Source organism: Chelonia mydas, chromosome 1 (genome assembly GCF_015237465.2).
Source record: "Chelonia mydas isolate rCheMyd1 chromosome 1, rCheMyd1.pri.v2, whole genome shotgun sequence".
Taxonomy (NCBI): domain Eukaryota; kingdom Metazoa; phylum Chordata; order Testudines; family Cheloniidae; genus Chelonia; species Chelonia mydas.
The window spans coordinates 12,907,305-12,922,427 of record NC_057849.1 but is presented as its reverse complement, the minus strand read 5'-3'; the positions used below and the strand labels follow the sequence as shown (position 1 = coordinate 12,922,427).

Below are 15,123 nucleotides of genomic sequence, written 5' to 3'. Positions count from 1 at the left end.
GTACAACTCCAGCACCTGAGTGCTGTCCCCTGTTTCCTTAGCCAGCACGCCAAAGGGCACAGGTCTTTCAGCCCCCGGACCCTAACTGGGCCACAGATGTGAACCTGCATAGCCCAGCCTTTGAACAAGTAGGGCCAGGCCTGGGACGGTCTAACTCTGTCCCTGAGCTGACCCATGGCTGAACGGCTGGTCTTGTGTCTCCCTTTGCATCTGTCTTCATTGGCCGTGTTGAATTTCTGCGTGCAGAGAACGCTGCGGCCCTGGAGGAGCTGCTGAAGGAGTACCATAGCAAGCAGCTGGTGCAGACCACCCACAAGCCTGCTAACAGGTAAGGGCCTTGGGCCGGCAGCCCCGTGCTGATGCCGGCTTCGTTTGCGGCTGTTCAGTGGAGACGGGCCTGCCTGAGCAGGGAAGGCTGGGAGTCTGTTCAGGGCGTGGAAAATCCAGGGCTGCTGCTGGCATCAGAGGGGCAGGCCTGGCACAGCTCCTTTTCCCAAAGGGTCTCCCTGTAGGAAGCCCCAGGACAACAAGGAACCATACGCGCCCTCGTCCTGATACGGCTCCGTCTTGCAGCCCAGACCAAACGCAACTCCCTGAGTCCCAAGACAAACCCCTGCCGGACTCAGCGGGGCTGTAGCGGGGCTTGATGCAAACGTGCCATAACCCCTTGGGAAACCAACACCGCCACCGTGTGACCAAAGGACCCACCGCACTTGCTGTACGTGGGAGTGAGCCAGGCTGACCCCTTGGTCGCTGCACAGGTGGGCAGCTCTAGAAAACATCCAGGAGCTGGCTGCCGGGGGAAGGATACAGCCGGTCACTCCGCCCACCGACCCAGCTTAGCTGCGCTCAGGTTAAACCCTACGGCACCGGGGGGATGCGCAGGTGAGCGGCTGGGTGTTGGTGTTCGCCAGCAGGGAGCTGGGTACAGAGTAGTCAGCGTCCCAGGCCGCTCTGGTGGTGGGGATGCCGGAGGGGGCGTGCTAGGTGATCGGGGCTGTGATGTGCATGACCTGTATCTCCCCTGGGCCAGGCCCTGGCCTGCCCCCCCGCCCCCTCGCAGGGAGACTTTAACCAGGGCTTCACTCACACCCCCTCCTTCCCTCCTGACTGTGTCTCTCCCCAGCAGGCTGCACTTCCTACCGCACATCCCCCACATCTGCCGGCACCAGCATCACCTGCACACGGTGCAGGGCCTGGCCACTCGCTCTGGCCCCAGCTGCACCCGCTGCTGCCAGAAGAAGTGGCCGGAGGTGCTGCTCTCTCCAGAAGCCGCGGCCGCCACTGCCGCGGCCTCCATCATCCCCAGTCCTGCCAGCGTCGCCCCCAAGCCGGCCAAGCCGGGCGGCAAGGCCAGCCGGCCGGGAGAGATCACCATCCTCTCCGTGGGCAGGTGAGCGGGACTGGCCCCCGCCCTGAAGGGGGCAGGTCCCGGGGGGCGGGGGGTCGTTGCCTGTCACACGCAGAACCGTCAGGAGTGGAGCTGGGCCTGCCCCAAGGCCTGGGCCTGCAGCCCCCCATCACAGCTCGGGCCCACCTCTAGGAGCGCGCAGGGGGACACTGCAAGGCAGGGGTCACTTGCTGCAGCTCTCAGCACCCCGTTGTTCATCTCAGCCCCGCTGTCTGGCAGGCCCTGTTAAACGGAGCCTTCCCCTAATGATCCCCAGCCCGCTGCAGAGAGCCAGTCCCAGAGGCCGCAGCCCCTGCCCGAGCCCTCGATGCCACCAGGCCTGGAATGGCTCTGCTCCGAGAGGGCTTCTCGCATAGCTGGGTCCCATGTACAGCTGGGCAGGGCCTTACCCGGTGGGCTCTCCGCCCCGCTCTAGTGGCTGGACCACATCAGAGTTTGAGCCTGCTAAGAGCTGGGTCTTCTAGCCCAGGCCATGGAGGCTCATGGCTTTAAATCCTGGGTTCAGTCCCCGCTGCCAACAAGCCATCCAGAGGCCCCGTGTTACATACAGAACAGGCCTCCCCAAGCAGAGCCATAGACTGGGCATGGCACACTGCCCCCTCTTGGTGCCCAGGGAGACTATCTGCAGGGTGCCAAGGTGGGGTCACTTGTTTAGCCATCTCCGGGATTTACCCGTGGCCGGGGTTTAACGTGGGCTGGATATGGAGGGCTAGCCGAGATGCACAAACACTTCGTATTGAACCCAGATGATGCAGTGTGATCATCCGACTAGAGATGGGGACTAGGAGCCAGGCCTCCAGCTCTGCCACTCATCGCCAAGGCTGCGATGTAGTCCCCGAGGTCACGGAATCCATGACTTCCAAAGACCTCCGTGACTTCAGCCAGCACCAGCTGGAAGCTGCAGGGTCTCCTGCCGCCTGGGGAGGCAGGAAGCGGCAGCATACCCCTGCCGCCCCAGAGGATGGAAGCTCTGCGGGCAGCTGGGGGGACGCCCACAGCTCAGAGCTGCCAGCGGAGGGGGACCCAGGAGCTCCCGGCCCCCCCCCCCCCCCCCCCCCCCCGCCTTTTGTCGTGGATATTTTTAGTAAAAGTCAGGGACAGGTCACAGCTTCCATGAATTTTTCTTTGCCTGCAACCTGTCCGTGACTTTTACTAAAAATAGCCGTGACACAATTGTCACCTTACCCATCGCTGTGTGACTTTGGGCAGGCTGCTTACTCTCTGTGTGCCTCGGTTTCCCCATCTGTGTAATGGGGCATATACTGCCCTTTGTAAGGCCAGGCGAGGAGATACACGACACTCAGGCAGCTGTCTCTGTGCAAAGTCAGGCCCTGCCGGCTGTTCCGCATATGGGGGTAACGCTGGCTGGGCTGCTCATGCCCCCAGGGCGGCTGGTCGTCCCCATGCCCCGCCATAGTGTCTCTGACCCATGCGCTGCTCTGTCTGCAGGTTCCGAGTGGCTCGCATCCCCGAGCAGAAGCCCAACCCTCCAGAAGTGAAAACCATCTCGGAGTGCAGTGGGGCTGAGCCGGCCGACTCCCCCCGCAGCGGCCTCCCCGCCGAGCAGAAACCCCTGGTGGGCACCGGAGCCAGGTCGAAATGGCTGAAAACGGCCGACAGCCAACAAGAGGTGAGCGTGCACGGGGTGGGCCGGGGAGGGGTTCCTGAACAACAGGGGTTCCAGCCCCCGCAGGCTGAGGACTCTGGTCCAGCTTTTACTCCCCTCTCCGCTTCCCGCTAGAATCAGCCACCTCCCGACAGGCTCCCCAAAGCTTTGGCTTGGAAAGCAAGGCTGGAGATGAGCTAAACCCTGGACCTGGGTTTCGGTGGCAGGGAGGGAACGATGCTCTAGGACAGAGGTGGGCAAACTACGGCCCGCGGGCCCCATCCGGCCCGCGGGCCCCTCCTGCCCGGCCGGCTAGCCCCCAGCCCCTCCCCCGCTGTTCTCCCTCCCCCGCAGCCTCAGCGCACCATGCTCCGCGTAGAAATGTGCTGCTGGTAGCCGTTACGGCAAGCGATTTACTGCACTACACCGGCGCGGCGTAGCGCCCCCAGTGCTCTGTGCTGCGCGGTAAGGGGGCGGGGAGCCGGGGGCGTGGATAGAGGGCAGGGGAGTTCAGGTGGTGGTCGGGGGACGGGGGGGGTTGAATGGGGGGCAGGGGTCCTGGGGGGGTCAGTCAGGAAGGAGGGGGGTTGGATGGGGCAGTGGGGGGGCAGTTCCAGGGCGGTCAGCGGGCAGGGAGTGGGGGGGGTGGATGGGGTGGGGGGGGCAGTTTCAGGGGACAGGGAGTGGGAGGGGTGGGGGTGGATGGGGCAGGGGTCCTGGGAGGGCCGTCAGGGAACAGAGGGGGTTGGATGGGGCAGGAGTCCCAGGGACGGGGCCGTCGGGGGGGGAGGGGGAGGGCGGATCGGGGGCGGGGGCGTAGCCTGGCACAGCCTCCCCTGACCCGCCCACCATACAATTTCCGAAACCCGATGTGGCCCGCAGGCCAAAAAGTTTGCCCGCCCCTGCTCTAGGAGCTTCCTGTCCCCAGCGTGTATGAACTGTGCCCCTGCCCGGAGGCGATAGCTGGGCCCTCTGTGATCCCCTGGGTGGCTCTGAGGCACAGCTAGCCTCCCTTCCCCGTCTCAGGGAGCTCTGCGTTGTCAGCCAGCTGGCTGGGGATCGGCCGTAAGGAAATCTGTCTCTCAGCGTGGCCTGGACAAGCTGCTGAATTCCAGAGCTGGGCGTCTGTCGGCTACTCCTGGGATTGTACGCACACGCTGCGCCGTCCAGTTTAAATCCCCAGCATAAGCCAGCTGGGCAGTAGCCAGAGGCCCGAGGACCCGAACCTCCTTCTCCCGGTCAGAACGCTGCTGAGTCAGGAGGAGCGAGACGGCTCCTCTGGCCTGGGGCCTCTCTGCTGACGCCGCCAGGTGGAGGAGAGTGTTGGGGGCCGTGGACACCTGTCCTCTGGGCCCTGCAAAGAGTCACCAGGCTCGCTGCATGTAAAGCAGCTGTCAGGCAGCAGTGCCCCCGAGCCAGCTGGCTGGGCTTTGGATGCGGCTGCCGTACGCTACCCCTTCTCTAGGAGAGCCACCCTTTCTGCAGACTTCACGCCTACCGTTTACGTACAAACAACTGCTGCCCTGGACGGTGCCAAGCCCCCCCCATCCCCTTCCCCAGCTCTTTCCCAAGTCAATAGGAGCTGTGGGTGCTCCACACCTCTGAGCACCAGGCACAAGCTTCTAGCTCTGGCTGCCAAGGGGCCGTGCCCAACGTGAAGCAGGGCAGCGTGGTTTTAGTGAGCCGGCAGTGTCAGAAACCCCAGCACCAGGAACTGCCTTAACGGGGCGCTAACTCTGGGGCCTAATGCTGACCATAGGGGCCGACACTGTGGGTGCTCACCAGCCACCCGCCAATCAGCTGTTTGGCAGCAGGCAGGATGTGCTGCGGGGAGGAGACAGAGCCCACTTGGGGGAGAGGGGGCAGAGCACGGGTGGGAAGAGGCGGGGGGAGAGGTAGAGGTGGGGCAGGAAGAGGCAGGGGGAGCGGGGGGACCTTGGGGGAAGGAGTGGAGTGGGGGTAGGACCTCAGGGCAGAGCATCCACCTGGGCAGAAGAAAGTCGGCACCTGTGGTGCTGACCCCTAACTATCCCCCTGCTGCACCACCCTCCTAGAAACAGCCAGCGACTGTGGGTAGATTCTGAGTGTGTCTCAAATCAGTGATCTCCCCTTTTCCCAGCCTGCAGCGTGTCCTTGGCCTCTCAGCTGCCACATGCTGGAATATTTTGAGGACACTGAATTCAGGATCTGAAAAGCAACAGACCCCGGTAGTTTAGTCCTATTAGGACTTTATCCCCAATTTCCGGGCTTTTGGCTGTACAGACAGACCCAGCAGCGAGTGCTGGCAAATGGGCTGTTCTCCAGCATCGACCACGTGCAGCCGCAGCGTGTCACACCCAGTCTGTATGGGAGCCTCATGGAACATTTTAATTGTGGTGCTTCCTACATTAGAAAAACAGCCGCTGGCCAAGGCAGGGGGGTGCCCTGACCCACAGCGATGGGATCTGCGGTGGCGTTATGGCAGTGCATAGCTGGGATCATCTTCGGCTCTGAGGCCCGAGCCGCACAGGGCTGTTTACCTGGGAGTCTCTTATGCCTGCGGCTGGGTGGCCGGGTTTGTTTTCAGGACGTTGTGTTTCCTGCCCTTGGTGGTGGCTGCGCCGTTGACAGTGGGGCTGTGGTCTTGTGGAAGCTCTCGCAGCACATCTCTCTCCCCAAGATGGTGGGCAGCGGCTAGAGGGAGCCAGGGCTGGGCGACCGTGTATGTGCACAGATCCTATTCCCAGCTCTACAGCACAGGGAATTTGTGACTGGGATCGGTCCAGGTGAGCAATAAGGCAGGGCTGTGTCCCAGGGAGGGCTGCGAGCCCGCAGAGCTACCGCGAGGCAAGCCTGAAGTATTCAGAGTTCAGTAAGCGCCTTCGGCATTGGGACGCTCCTCTGGGCTCTGCAGAATGGGGCTGGGCAGCTGTCGCGGTCACTGCAGGCGAGTCAGGAGATGTAAAGTAATACGGGGCTGCAGAGTGCGGGGTGACGCTTCAAAGCGGGCGGGCGAACTCCTCTGCAGCTGCTTCCCAGAGAGAAACCACCCCCATTGCCCCACTTCTCCATCCTGGCCATGACACTGCTGCTCTGGGGGCGGGGAGCAGGGATGCTGTGCCATGGCAGGCTGCTGGCATTCTCGCAGCCACATACCGCCGAGCCCCGCTGCCTGGAGCCTGCCTTGAGATGGCCGGGGAGCTAGGGAGCGTGAACATGCAGAAACAGCCGCCTGGGGGGGCAGACGGGCTGCCACTGGCACATGACGAGCTGCCACGTCAGGGGCGTTTGCTGGCACTTGTCCCTTAACGGAGACCGAGCGAGTTGGAATGGGCATGGTTTGTTCTGCCCGGTATAGGTGCCTGGGCCTCCGGTTCCCCCTGCTGGCCAGTCGCTGAATTACACATAACTGCACCAGCAAAGGACCTGCCAAAGCTGTGGGCAGTGCTGAAAGCGAAGATACACAGGTGTGAACAGCTGGCACATCAGCAGTTTGTTTCAGGACAGCCCCTAGGTCATAAGCCTTGGCAAGCGTAACCTTGTTCTCTGAAGGTAACAGAGCCCTTTGGATTTGCTGCCACGGGGTGCAGAGGGTTAGGGGCACTCGAGGGACTGTTCGGGTTCAGCTCTGAGCCAGCTGGTCTGGGAGAGCTCAGCTCAGCAGGGCTCTCTGTGCTTCGCAGGGCACCCCATAGGCTGCAGCAGCGTCACGGTGAAGGGTAGGCGGCAGGTTTCAAAGAGGGAACAGCTCTACCAGAGGCTAGGACAGGGTTTGTCTGCGTCGTGTCATGGGCCTCTCTGGTTCCTGCGGGCTCATTAGTCCTTCCTCGCAGAAGAATGTGGCTGACCCCACAAGGCACCTCCAGAGCAGCAGCAGCCGTGTGAAATGGTCGCTTGCCCTGGAATCCTGCAGGACTGACTGATCCCTCCTACGCACCTGTCCTATGGCCTGTCGGCTCCAGCCTGAGATTTCCCAGGGCAGCAAACTGAAGCCCAGCTTGCATCTCGGGTCACCTCCAGCCCTGCTGGCTAGAAGGGTCCAGCTGGACTCTCCAAACCCTGCGCCTTGACGCTGGATGGGGTGAGGCCCTGGCAGCGCATCTCCGAAAGGGTGGCAGTTCTGTGACTGGGAGACGACGCTGCCATCAACACCTACACACGGTCCTGAGTCTCCACCTCCTTGTTGGTTTGACTTCCCATTGCCTGGCATGAGTGAGAGGCAGCAATAACCCCAGAGTAATACATCACTGCTTTTGTGGGTCAACTAGAGGAGTGCCCTCCAGTGGTCGGAGCAGGGGGAAGGGAAGAAGGACTCCTGGGCTCTGTGCCTGGCTCTGCCAGACTGACTTAGGCTGCGCTTTGATGGAAGTGTTCTGAAACAGAGGGTGGGATTTTCTGGTGAGTCTAAGTGATTAAGGAGCACTGGTTCCCTTGGCTTCCAATGGGACTATGGCCCAAGTGACTTAGGAGCTTTTGCAGAAAACACACACACACACTTCCTGTGCTGCAATTAAGGATCCCTCTCTCCAAGCAGAGGGGAATTGGCTTGGCCTGGTTGGGGTTTTCTGTTGTGATCGATTTCAGACAAGTAACACAAATAGCTCAGTCCAAAGCTGATTATTGCATCAGCCTCTGGCTGGGAAATAGCCGCAGTCCCCCAGCCCAGCATGGGGCAGAGCTTGTAGTGTCAGCGGGGGAGGCAGTGAAATTGCTCCCCCAAAGGCAGAGCTGGGCTGCCTTTCTGTTCCTCCCTGGAGCCACTTGCCTACTCTAACCCACAGAACAGAGCGCAGGAGCCAGGCCTGTGTCGACAGACACAACATCCTAATTATCCCACCGCCGTGGAGCCCAAAGAGAGGGGGGGATGCATCTCCTCCCTCGGACTGCAGCGATAGTCCTCCATGGGGCTCCGGAGTCTCTCATATGGCCAGGCATGCAGGGGCACGTATACTGGCCCTGTGACCCTTGTCCGGCACAGCCACAGGGCGGCAAGGAGACTTTGCACCCCGTTTCGTTGCTCTGTGATGCAGAAGGGCTGGAGAGGGATTTCTAGTGTCTCTTTACATCAGACCAGACCAAGCCATGCTAGAGCGTGGTGCCCAGTGCAGCCAGCCCCTTGTAGCACCACAGCACAGCTGCGGAGCGTGTAGGGTCTGTGCTGTCACGGGGACGGTGTCTGCTGACTTGGCCCTGGGCAGCTGTTCTGGGTCTAACCCCACTGGCCTCTGTGAACCTGAGCTCTCAGCATGGGTGCTGGAACACAGGGGTGGGGGTGGGGCATGGCCCTCCCACTTTTTGAAAGTGGATGGGCCTGGCCAGTCCACTTTTCACCACAGCTCGGACCCCTGCCTCTCCTCTTGCCTGCCAAGGCCCTGGCCCTGGGGGCGAGGAAGAGGGGGGCAGGGCCATGAAGGGGGCGAGGTCTTGTGGCCCTCCCACTTTTAGGCAGAATCCCTTGCCCCTGATATTAGATGATCTGTCCACTTGAGATGCGAGGCTTTCTCTTAATGTGGGTGGTGAGCCCAGCTGTGCGGCTTGCATAGCTCTTTGGGGTGGGGACGTCTTGGCAAATTAAGTCATCCATCACCCTCCCTTCTAACAGCGAAGCCCTTCTCTGTCTCAGCAGGCTGCTAGAGGCCAATGCTGAGGCTTCTTACCCTGAAATCAGAGATTCAAATCGTACTTGGTCAACGCTACCCTTCAGCATTACGTAGACTTGGGGGTCTCTCTGTTCTGTTCTGTCCAGGATTCCTAGATCCTACTCCACTACAAATACTCACCCTTCCTCACTACAGCAGCAAAAAACCAGGTGCTGGGAGAGAAGGCCCTGCCTGGTCCATGACCCAAAGTGAAACCCTTGGCCAAACCAGGCCATTTGAGCCATTTTCCCTAAAAACCTGAACCCGTTGACCTGCCCTGCTGCTTTATGGTCTCAGCCGTTCCCTTGATTACCTGAACCTCCATGCACCCTGATGTCTTTGAGAACAGTACGGCTTCAGACTGAAAGCTCTTCGGACCAGAGCCGGTCCCTTGGGAGGAGAGGCGCTCCCCAAGAGGGGCTGTGTTATCAATAATCCCAATGCATGAGTGGAGGGGGGGGGGTTCCAAGGAAGTGTGAAGCTTTTAATCATGCTAGCACTCCCGTGGTGGTAGATCTGGCAAGAAGAGCTGCCCAGCAAGGGGTGCCCTTCAGGGAGCTGGCTGCCCAAGGCAGGGGGGGGGCCGTTGTGTAACTCCAGGTGCAGATTGTCCATCTGTTGATCATTCTACTGCAGTCCCTGCCACCTGTTTTGGTGCATCGTCTTGTAGCGATTGAGTTTTGACGTATGGGGACACCCCCTGGTCAGACGCTCAAAGCTCACACTGACAAGGGAGGGGGTGGCTTGGGCTCCTAAGTATCATCCGGTTGAAAACCCCCGGATTCCATGGAACCGTGAATTCCCAGCCCAGCAGAGTGCTGGCTGACTCAGGCCCTCGTGAAGCAGCTAACATGATACTGTTGGGTTTGCTCTGTAGGGGGGTCCTTGAGACCTTTTAAACCCGGATCCTGTCCCCACTGCGCAGAGTCTAACGTTCTCCTTGTCTCTCTTGGTCGAGGGGGCGGCATGTCCTCAGGCCAAATTTCTGTTCCCATAGAAGAGGAAAGACTTGGGTGGCAAGCACCAGCTGCCAGTGGCTCTTCACCCTCGAGGCGGGGCTGGGTGTGGATAAGTTGTGTGTGTGCACACTGGCGTGTGTGTGGCATTCTACGGGGCTGGAGCTGTATTACCCCCTGGAGACTTGTAGCCATTATCTTCCAGGGCAGCATTGCCAGGGAGCTCTTTCTAGACCATAACCTGCCCTCACCCTTCAAGCACCTTCCAATTAGATGCAAGGCTGAAGGGATTGGGGGGGAAGGGGGACGGGCGTTGTAGCAAACCCAGCACCAAGGCTTCCCCAACCAGCCTGTTATAAGGCCATCCTTAACTCACCTGTTCCCTTGCATGGTTCCCCAAAGCTCTTGCTAAATCTCCCAACACGTCCATGAGGTGGAAAAGTAGGCTTAGCCTCACTTTACAGATGGGGAAACTGAGGCATGGACACACTGAGGGCTTGCCTACACAAGGACACACAGGACAGTTAATCTGAATTAACATTCAAAATGGATTACAGTGGCCTTAATTTGGTTTAGTTAACTAAATTAATGCTACTTTAATTCTGAGCGAGGGTTTTTTTGTTTTAACTAATCCACTTTAAATTACTTTGGATTAATACAGCTGGGTGTCCCTGTGTAGACAAGCCCTAAGTAACTTGATCCAGGTCTGAGCCAACGGCAGGGCCGGGAATGGGACCCAGGAGTTCCTCTCACTCCAGGCCCCAGCTCTGTCAGCATTTTGCCAAGCTCACCCTAGTCCTCTGGGCTGGCTGCGTGTTGGTCACACGTCTCTTCTCTTGCCTCCCACTGCAGGTGATCATCTGACTCCCTCGTGCACCAGGAGACCTGAGAAGCGGCTCACTTGGAGGCTTCTGGTTGAACAGTCCACCCACAAAACGCACACCCTGGGCGCTGCTGAAGGCGAAGCGTGACACTCATTTTCCCCTCGGGAGAGCTCCACCACCCCGGAGAATGGCAAGGCGCAGCCCTGGGTACCAGGGCCCGGGCCGGCAGGGAGGAGCCAAAGGACACGCCCAGCATCCCAAAGCATTTTTCTTTTGGGGAAGGACTTGGGGGGAGGGGAAGGGGGCTCGGGGTGCTGGAACAATTCGTATAGTGGAGGGTGTCAGAGCCATTGAACCAAACTGTAAACCTCACTTCAGACCAGGGGGCACGGCAGCACCCCTAGTTCTAGCACCTATGGGTGGGATGGGGGATACTTAGCTGCCCAACTGGAAAAACCATGCTACCTTCTTTAGATCATAGGGGCTGTTGCTCCAGCAGAGAGCAGTGTTCTTAAACTCGGGCCTAGGGGAGAGAGAGAGAGAGAGAGAGGCAGCTTGTTGTTGGACTGGAGCATGTTCCTACCTCCCAGGGGCTCCAGGGTGAGGGGGAACGGAGCATTGCAGTGTACCGGTCTGGGGCTGGCGGTTAGTCATGGGGATGGCGAGTTTGGCTTTCTCTTTCCCCCTTCACGAACGAAGGGAAACCCAGGGGGACTTGCAGTGAAACTCTCTGGCTGGAGTCAGCCCAGCCTAATGTGACCAAAGCCCTGTCTACTTTCATGTCCCCGTGGTGATTGCATTGGGCCAGTAACGGCACAGCTCTCGCAGTGTAATTTTATCATCTCTTGCCACATCTGGTGTTTTTCTTAAAGCCCCAGCTCCTGGATCCATGTGATTGGAAGACACTCTCAGCTTTCATTAATCCCCCTTGCTCACCCTGCCCTAAATTTCTAGCTCTCATGGTTGCAGGGAAAAGCTTGAAAATATGACCCCCATGATTCAGAAACCAGAAACGACATAAAATGAACCCAAATTTTAGGCTCCCCCACCCCCAAAATCATAATTTTTAAGCCCCTCTCGTGATTTTTTGAATGCGTGCAGTTGGCCATGGTGCTCCCATCTCCCCCTAAGAGGGCGAGTGGCGTTGTAGTTGTTAATGGTGCTTTCAAGAGACGCACAAAAGTTGCAGGGGAGGAATCCAAACAAGGCACGTTTCCTCCGTTGTTCCTGCCTGCGAGGGAAGCAGGGACCATGCTCCACTGAGCTGAGCGGTGCCTAACCCTGCCTCAGACAGACGGTCTGTATTTTTGTTTGTGTGGGGTCGGCTTGTCAAGCAGGAAGCTGCACTTACTGGTTCAGAAGCTCAGGGATTCTCTGCTTTGGTGGTTAATTTTGGATCTTTGCCGTTAGCGGGAAGAGCTCTGTGGCTGGGTTGTGACAGGATGGTCAGTGTCTGGGGCTGGGTTCTGCCTGCTGCCCAGCGCTAAGGGGCCGCCCCGGCTTACTCGAGTCAGTGGCTGGTTTTGTGTTTGCTGCCGTGGTGGAAGCTGATTCAGGCCTCAGCCAGGTCCCTGCTCTGGATGCTAACACTGTACATGAGGCTGTGGGGAATTCCTCCCCCTCCCCTTCAAACTCTCAGCTCAGGGTTACTTTCCAGTGAAGTATTTTTCTTAGAGCCTCGTCCGTGTCATGGGAGAGCAGTGGCTCCCTCAGTTGAGGACAATGTTCTGCTGGGGGCAGTTACCCCTCTAAAGAAGGGAAATCGTTGCTGTTAAGAATGACTGCCCCGATTTAAAGAAACTTAATGGTGATTGAGAGAGAGTAGGGCTTGCAGGCTCCCCCCTGGTGTCCATGAAAGGGCTGGCCATTCTGCCTACGCCGCCCTAGGGCAATCCACCACCCCCTTTAGAAAAAGGGATGGGTGAGTTTTCCCAGCCAGCCCTTTAGTGGCGTCCATCCTTGTCCACTGGACGGGGATTTCACCCACTTGTTCTGATGGCCTGGGGTCAACAGGCAGTCAGATTAATGAGCCGTCTGGCTTTAGCATCTGTGAAGCCTCTTGACTCTCCTCAGGGCTCCCTGCCCAAGGGGCCTCCTGGCCACCGAGGACCCTGGGGCTAACCCCACTTGCTTTGTTCTCACACGGCGATGGCTCCCCGCGTCGGAGAGGGCATCATGCAGGATCTCCCAGGGGGCTGCTGCCTTTTCACTCCATCTCACTTAGATCCCATTCAGAGCTCTCCTCTATGACCGGGCATTATTGCAGGGCCCATCCTGTGAGCAATGACTAATGCTCACTTGGGGGCAGTTACCCAGCAAACCCGCCCTGGGATCACAAACTCCAACAGCATCTTCCAGCCCTGGCCCTGATCACACGGCAGCATCGCTGCCAGGCGTGCGGCACGTTGGCCCATCACTCTAGCAAAGTGCAGTGTTGCATTAGCAAGACCGGCCCATAATTCTCAGCAGGTCAGAAACTCCAGGACTGAGACCTTCAAAAACGAGGCGGGGGAGCCCCTCTGGCTTTCCAGTGATAATCGATCAGGTAACCGAGGCCCATGAGCCGCCTCCTCTCGGGTGGGGGGAAGCTTAGGTATGCATGTTGCAGCGCTACTGTCATGTGCTAGACATGATGTAAGATCTGGGGCCAGCAGCTCTGTCCTAGCCCAGCATGTGGCCCCTGGGCTGGCATCCCTTGCCCAGCCCTCCTGGGGTGTTATCCCATTGTTTACAGTAGGGTTAGTTCTATTATGTATTGTCAGTCACTCCGTTGATCTGTTTTGTACATCACATGTTCTGTTATTTATGAGGGCGGTGCGGGGACCTGCTTTTTAATCACGTTTGTACAGGCGCCCCTCCCTCCCCCCCCCTGCAGCTGGCAGCGTCCCCGGCGGGGCCCGTGCCTTTTATTTATTGAAGATAATGTGGTTTTGTAAAGCCATCATTTGTTTTTAGCCTCCTGGTTTATTTCTGTAAGTCAATAACTAAATAAATCCAATGTCAAGTGAAGGTGTGTGTGTTCCTGCTGTGTGGGGATGTGAGGATTTTAAAGCTTCACAAGGAAGCTAATGATATTTACTAACAAAGCAGAGCGGCATTTTCCTGCACGGAACCACTCAGCAGTTACCTGGAACAGGTTCTGGTCCCAGCTTTGGTGGTTGCGTAAGTGCATGCTGGGCCCTTTATGCTCAAGGATCGCCAAGTGTTGGTACGTTAAGCCTTGTGGCCTCCCTGGGCCAATACTAAATATCATCCCTAGCTTACTGATAGAGAAGGCGACTGGCTGGGTGTTCTAGTCCTGCCCCTGCCTTGCCAATGCTCCTTGAGCACATCCCTTACAGCAGCCTCTCTGCCTCAGTTTCCCTAACAGCTCTGCCCCACCTACATCCTCAGATACATAGAAGACTTTAAAACACCAGCCCAAGCCCATCATTCTTGTTGCTCTCCCTGGGTCATCCAGAGCCAGACACCAATAAATAACCAGACTGGACAAAATCCTTAGGGGCAGGCCCAAGGATGAATCCTGCACTGGCCCAGAGCGATGGACTGAGGGAACAAATGGAGCCCTTCATACACCTGAGCTAGAGTTCAGGCTGGGGCTTATTTATTTAGAACAGAGGCCTGGCGCTGTCAGACTCAGTTTCCCTGTCTGTGCACTGGGGAAAACCCATGCCTTTCTCCTATGACTTGCCCCTTGCCTTGAAGGAAGGTGTGATCCTAGCACAGAGTATCAACATCAGTAATGCAACGGGAAGTCCGGAAGCATCACCAGCCCAGCACCTCCTTGGTAAAAAGCCTGGAGCGCTTCCTACTTGTTTCTCCAGCCGTGCCTGGCAGTGGCGCATGCAGCCCTAGTTGGTCTCCTCACGTTAGCGGGGGGCGGGGATGCAGCAAGCCCGCTTGCCTCAGACAGGCTCAACACCTCTCAAAAAGCAGGTTAAAACATGACCGTCACGCACAGCAGTGTGGCAAGCCAAGCAGCCAGCGTGCGCAGATAAAGGGAGAAGTGTAAAGCCAGGGGGGTGGGGAAGAATAAAAGACAGGCATGTTTAGTTCAAACCACCCACACACTGAGTATATACTGGCAGCCTCTGAGCTGCCTTAATGGCCAGGGCCTATTTATTATACATGCACACACATAACGGCAGGACATGCTCGGTCTCTCATAGTCTCAGCTATTTATATATATATAATGACTTAAGAGCGATGGAGAAAGAGAGTCAAATATAAATAGTCTTTATATTCAGGAGCTAGAATACAATTTGTCTTAGTCGTGGACCATCACCATTTATCTTTCTATAATACCAGTTTCCAGCAAGGAATATCAGATTTTACACATGAGCCAAACCCCAGATGCTTAGTAATGCAATCTGAGCCACAGTAAATAGTTCGCTCTTATTTAGCCAGCAGCTGACGCCTCCCGGCCTCATTGTAGCTACATGTTATTTCTGTCGCCAGTAGGCGATTTAAAACTAGACTTAGCAGAGCACGAGTGACTGTCTGGCCTTGAAGGAGACAGCGCAGCCTGCCTGGCCTGGCCTGCCCCCCCCCCCCCCCCCGGCCCCAAATGCCACTTGCGAGTTTCGGGGTTTGCTCCCCTCCCACAATTTTTGTTTATGTTGGTTGCAGAGAAAAGCTTCCAACGTGGGAGTAACGCAGCGCTGCCTGCCTGGGTCACCAACCACAGGTACTGGAAGGACAGTGCGGA

At 58.0% G+C, this 15,123-nt stretch overlaps 1 protein-coding gene across 1 annotated transcript in view; it reads left to right on the top strand.

The window, feature by feature from the left end:
• Nucleotides 1–13,424, top strand: part of RELT (RELT TNF receptor) — an 82,717-nt gene extending 69,293 nt beyond the window's left edge. The window contains exons 8-11 of the mRNA XM_037881039.2: nucleotides 247–328; nucleotides 1,127–1,393; nucleotides 2,861–3,041; nucleotides 10,444–13,424. Of these exons, the coding sequence (XP_037736967.1) occupies nucleotides 247–328; nucleotides 1,127–1,393; nucleotides 2,861–3,041; nucleotides 10,444–10,455 (542 nt within the window). The 3' untranslated portion in view covers nucleotides 10,456–13,424. The remainder of the gene's footprint in view (nucleotides 1–246; nucleotides 329–1,126; nucleotides 1,394–2,860; nucleotides 3,042–10,443) is intronic.
• Nucleotides 13,425–15,123: the final 1,699 nt, after the last annotated feature.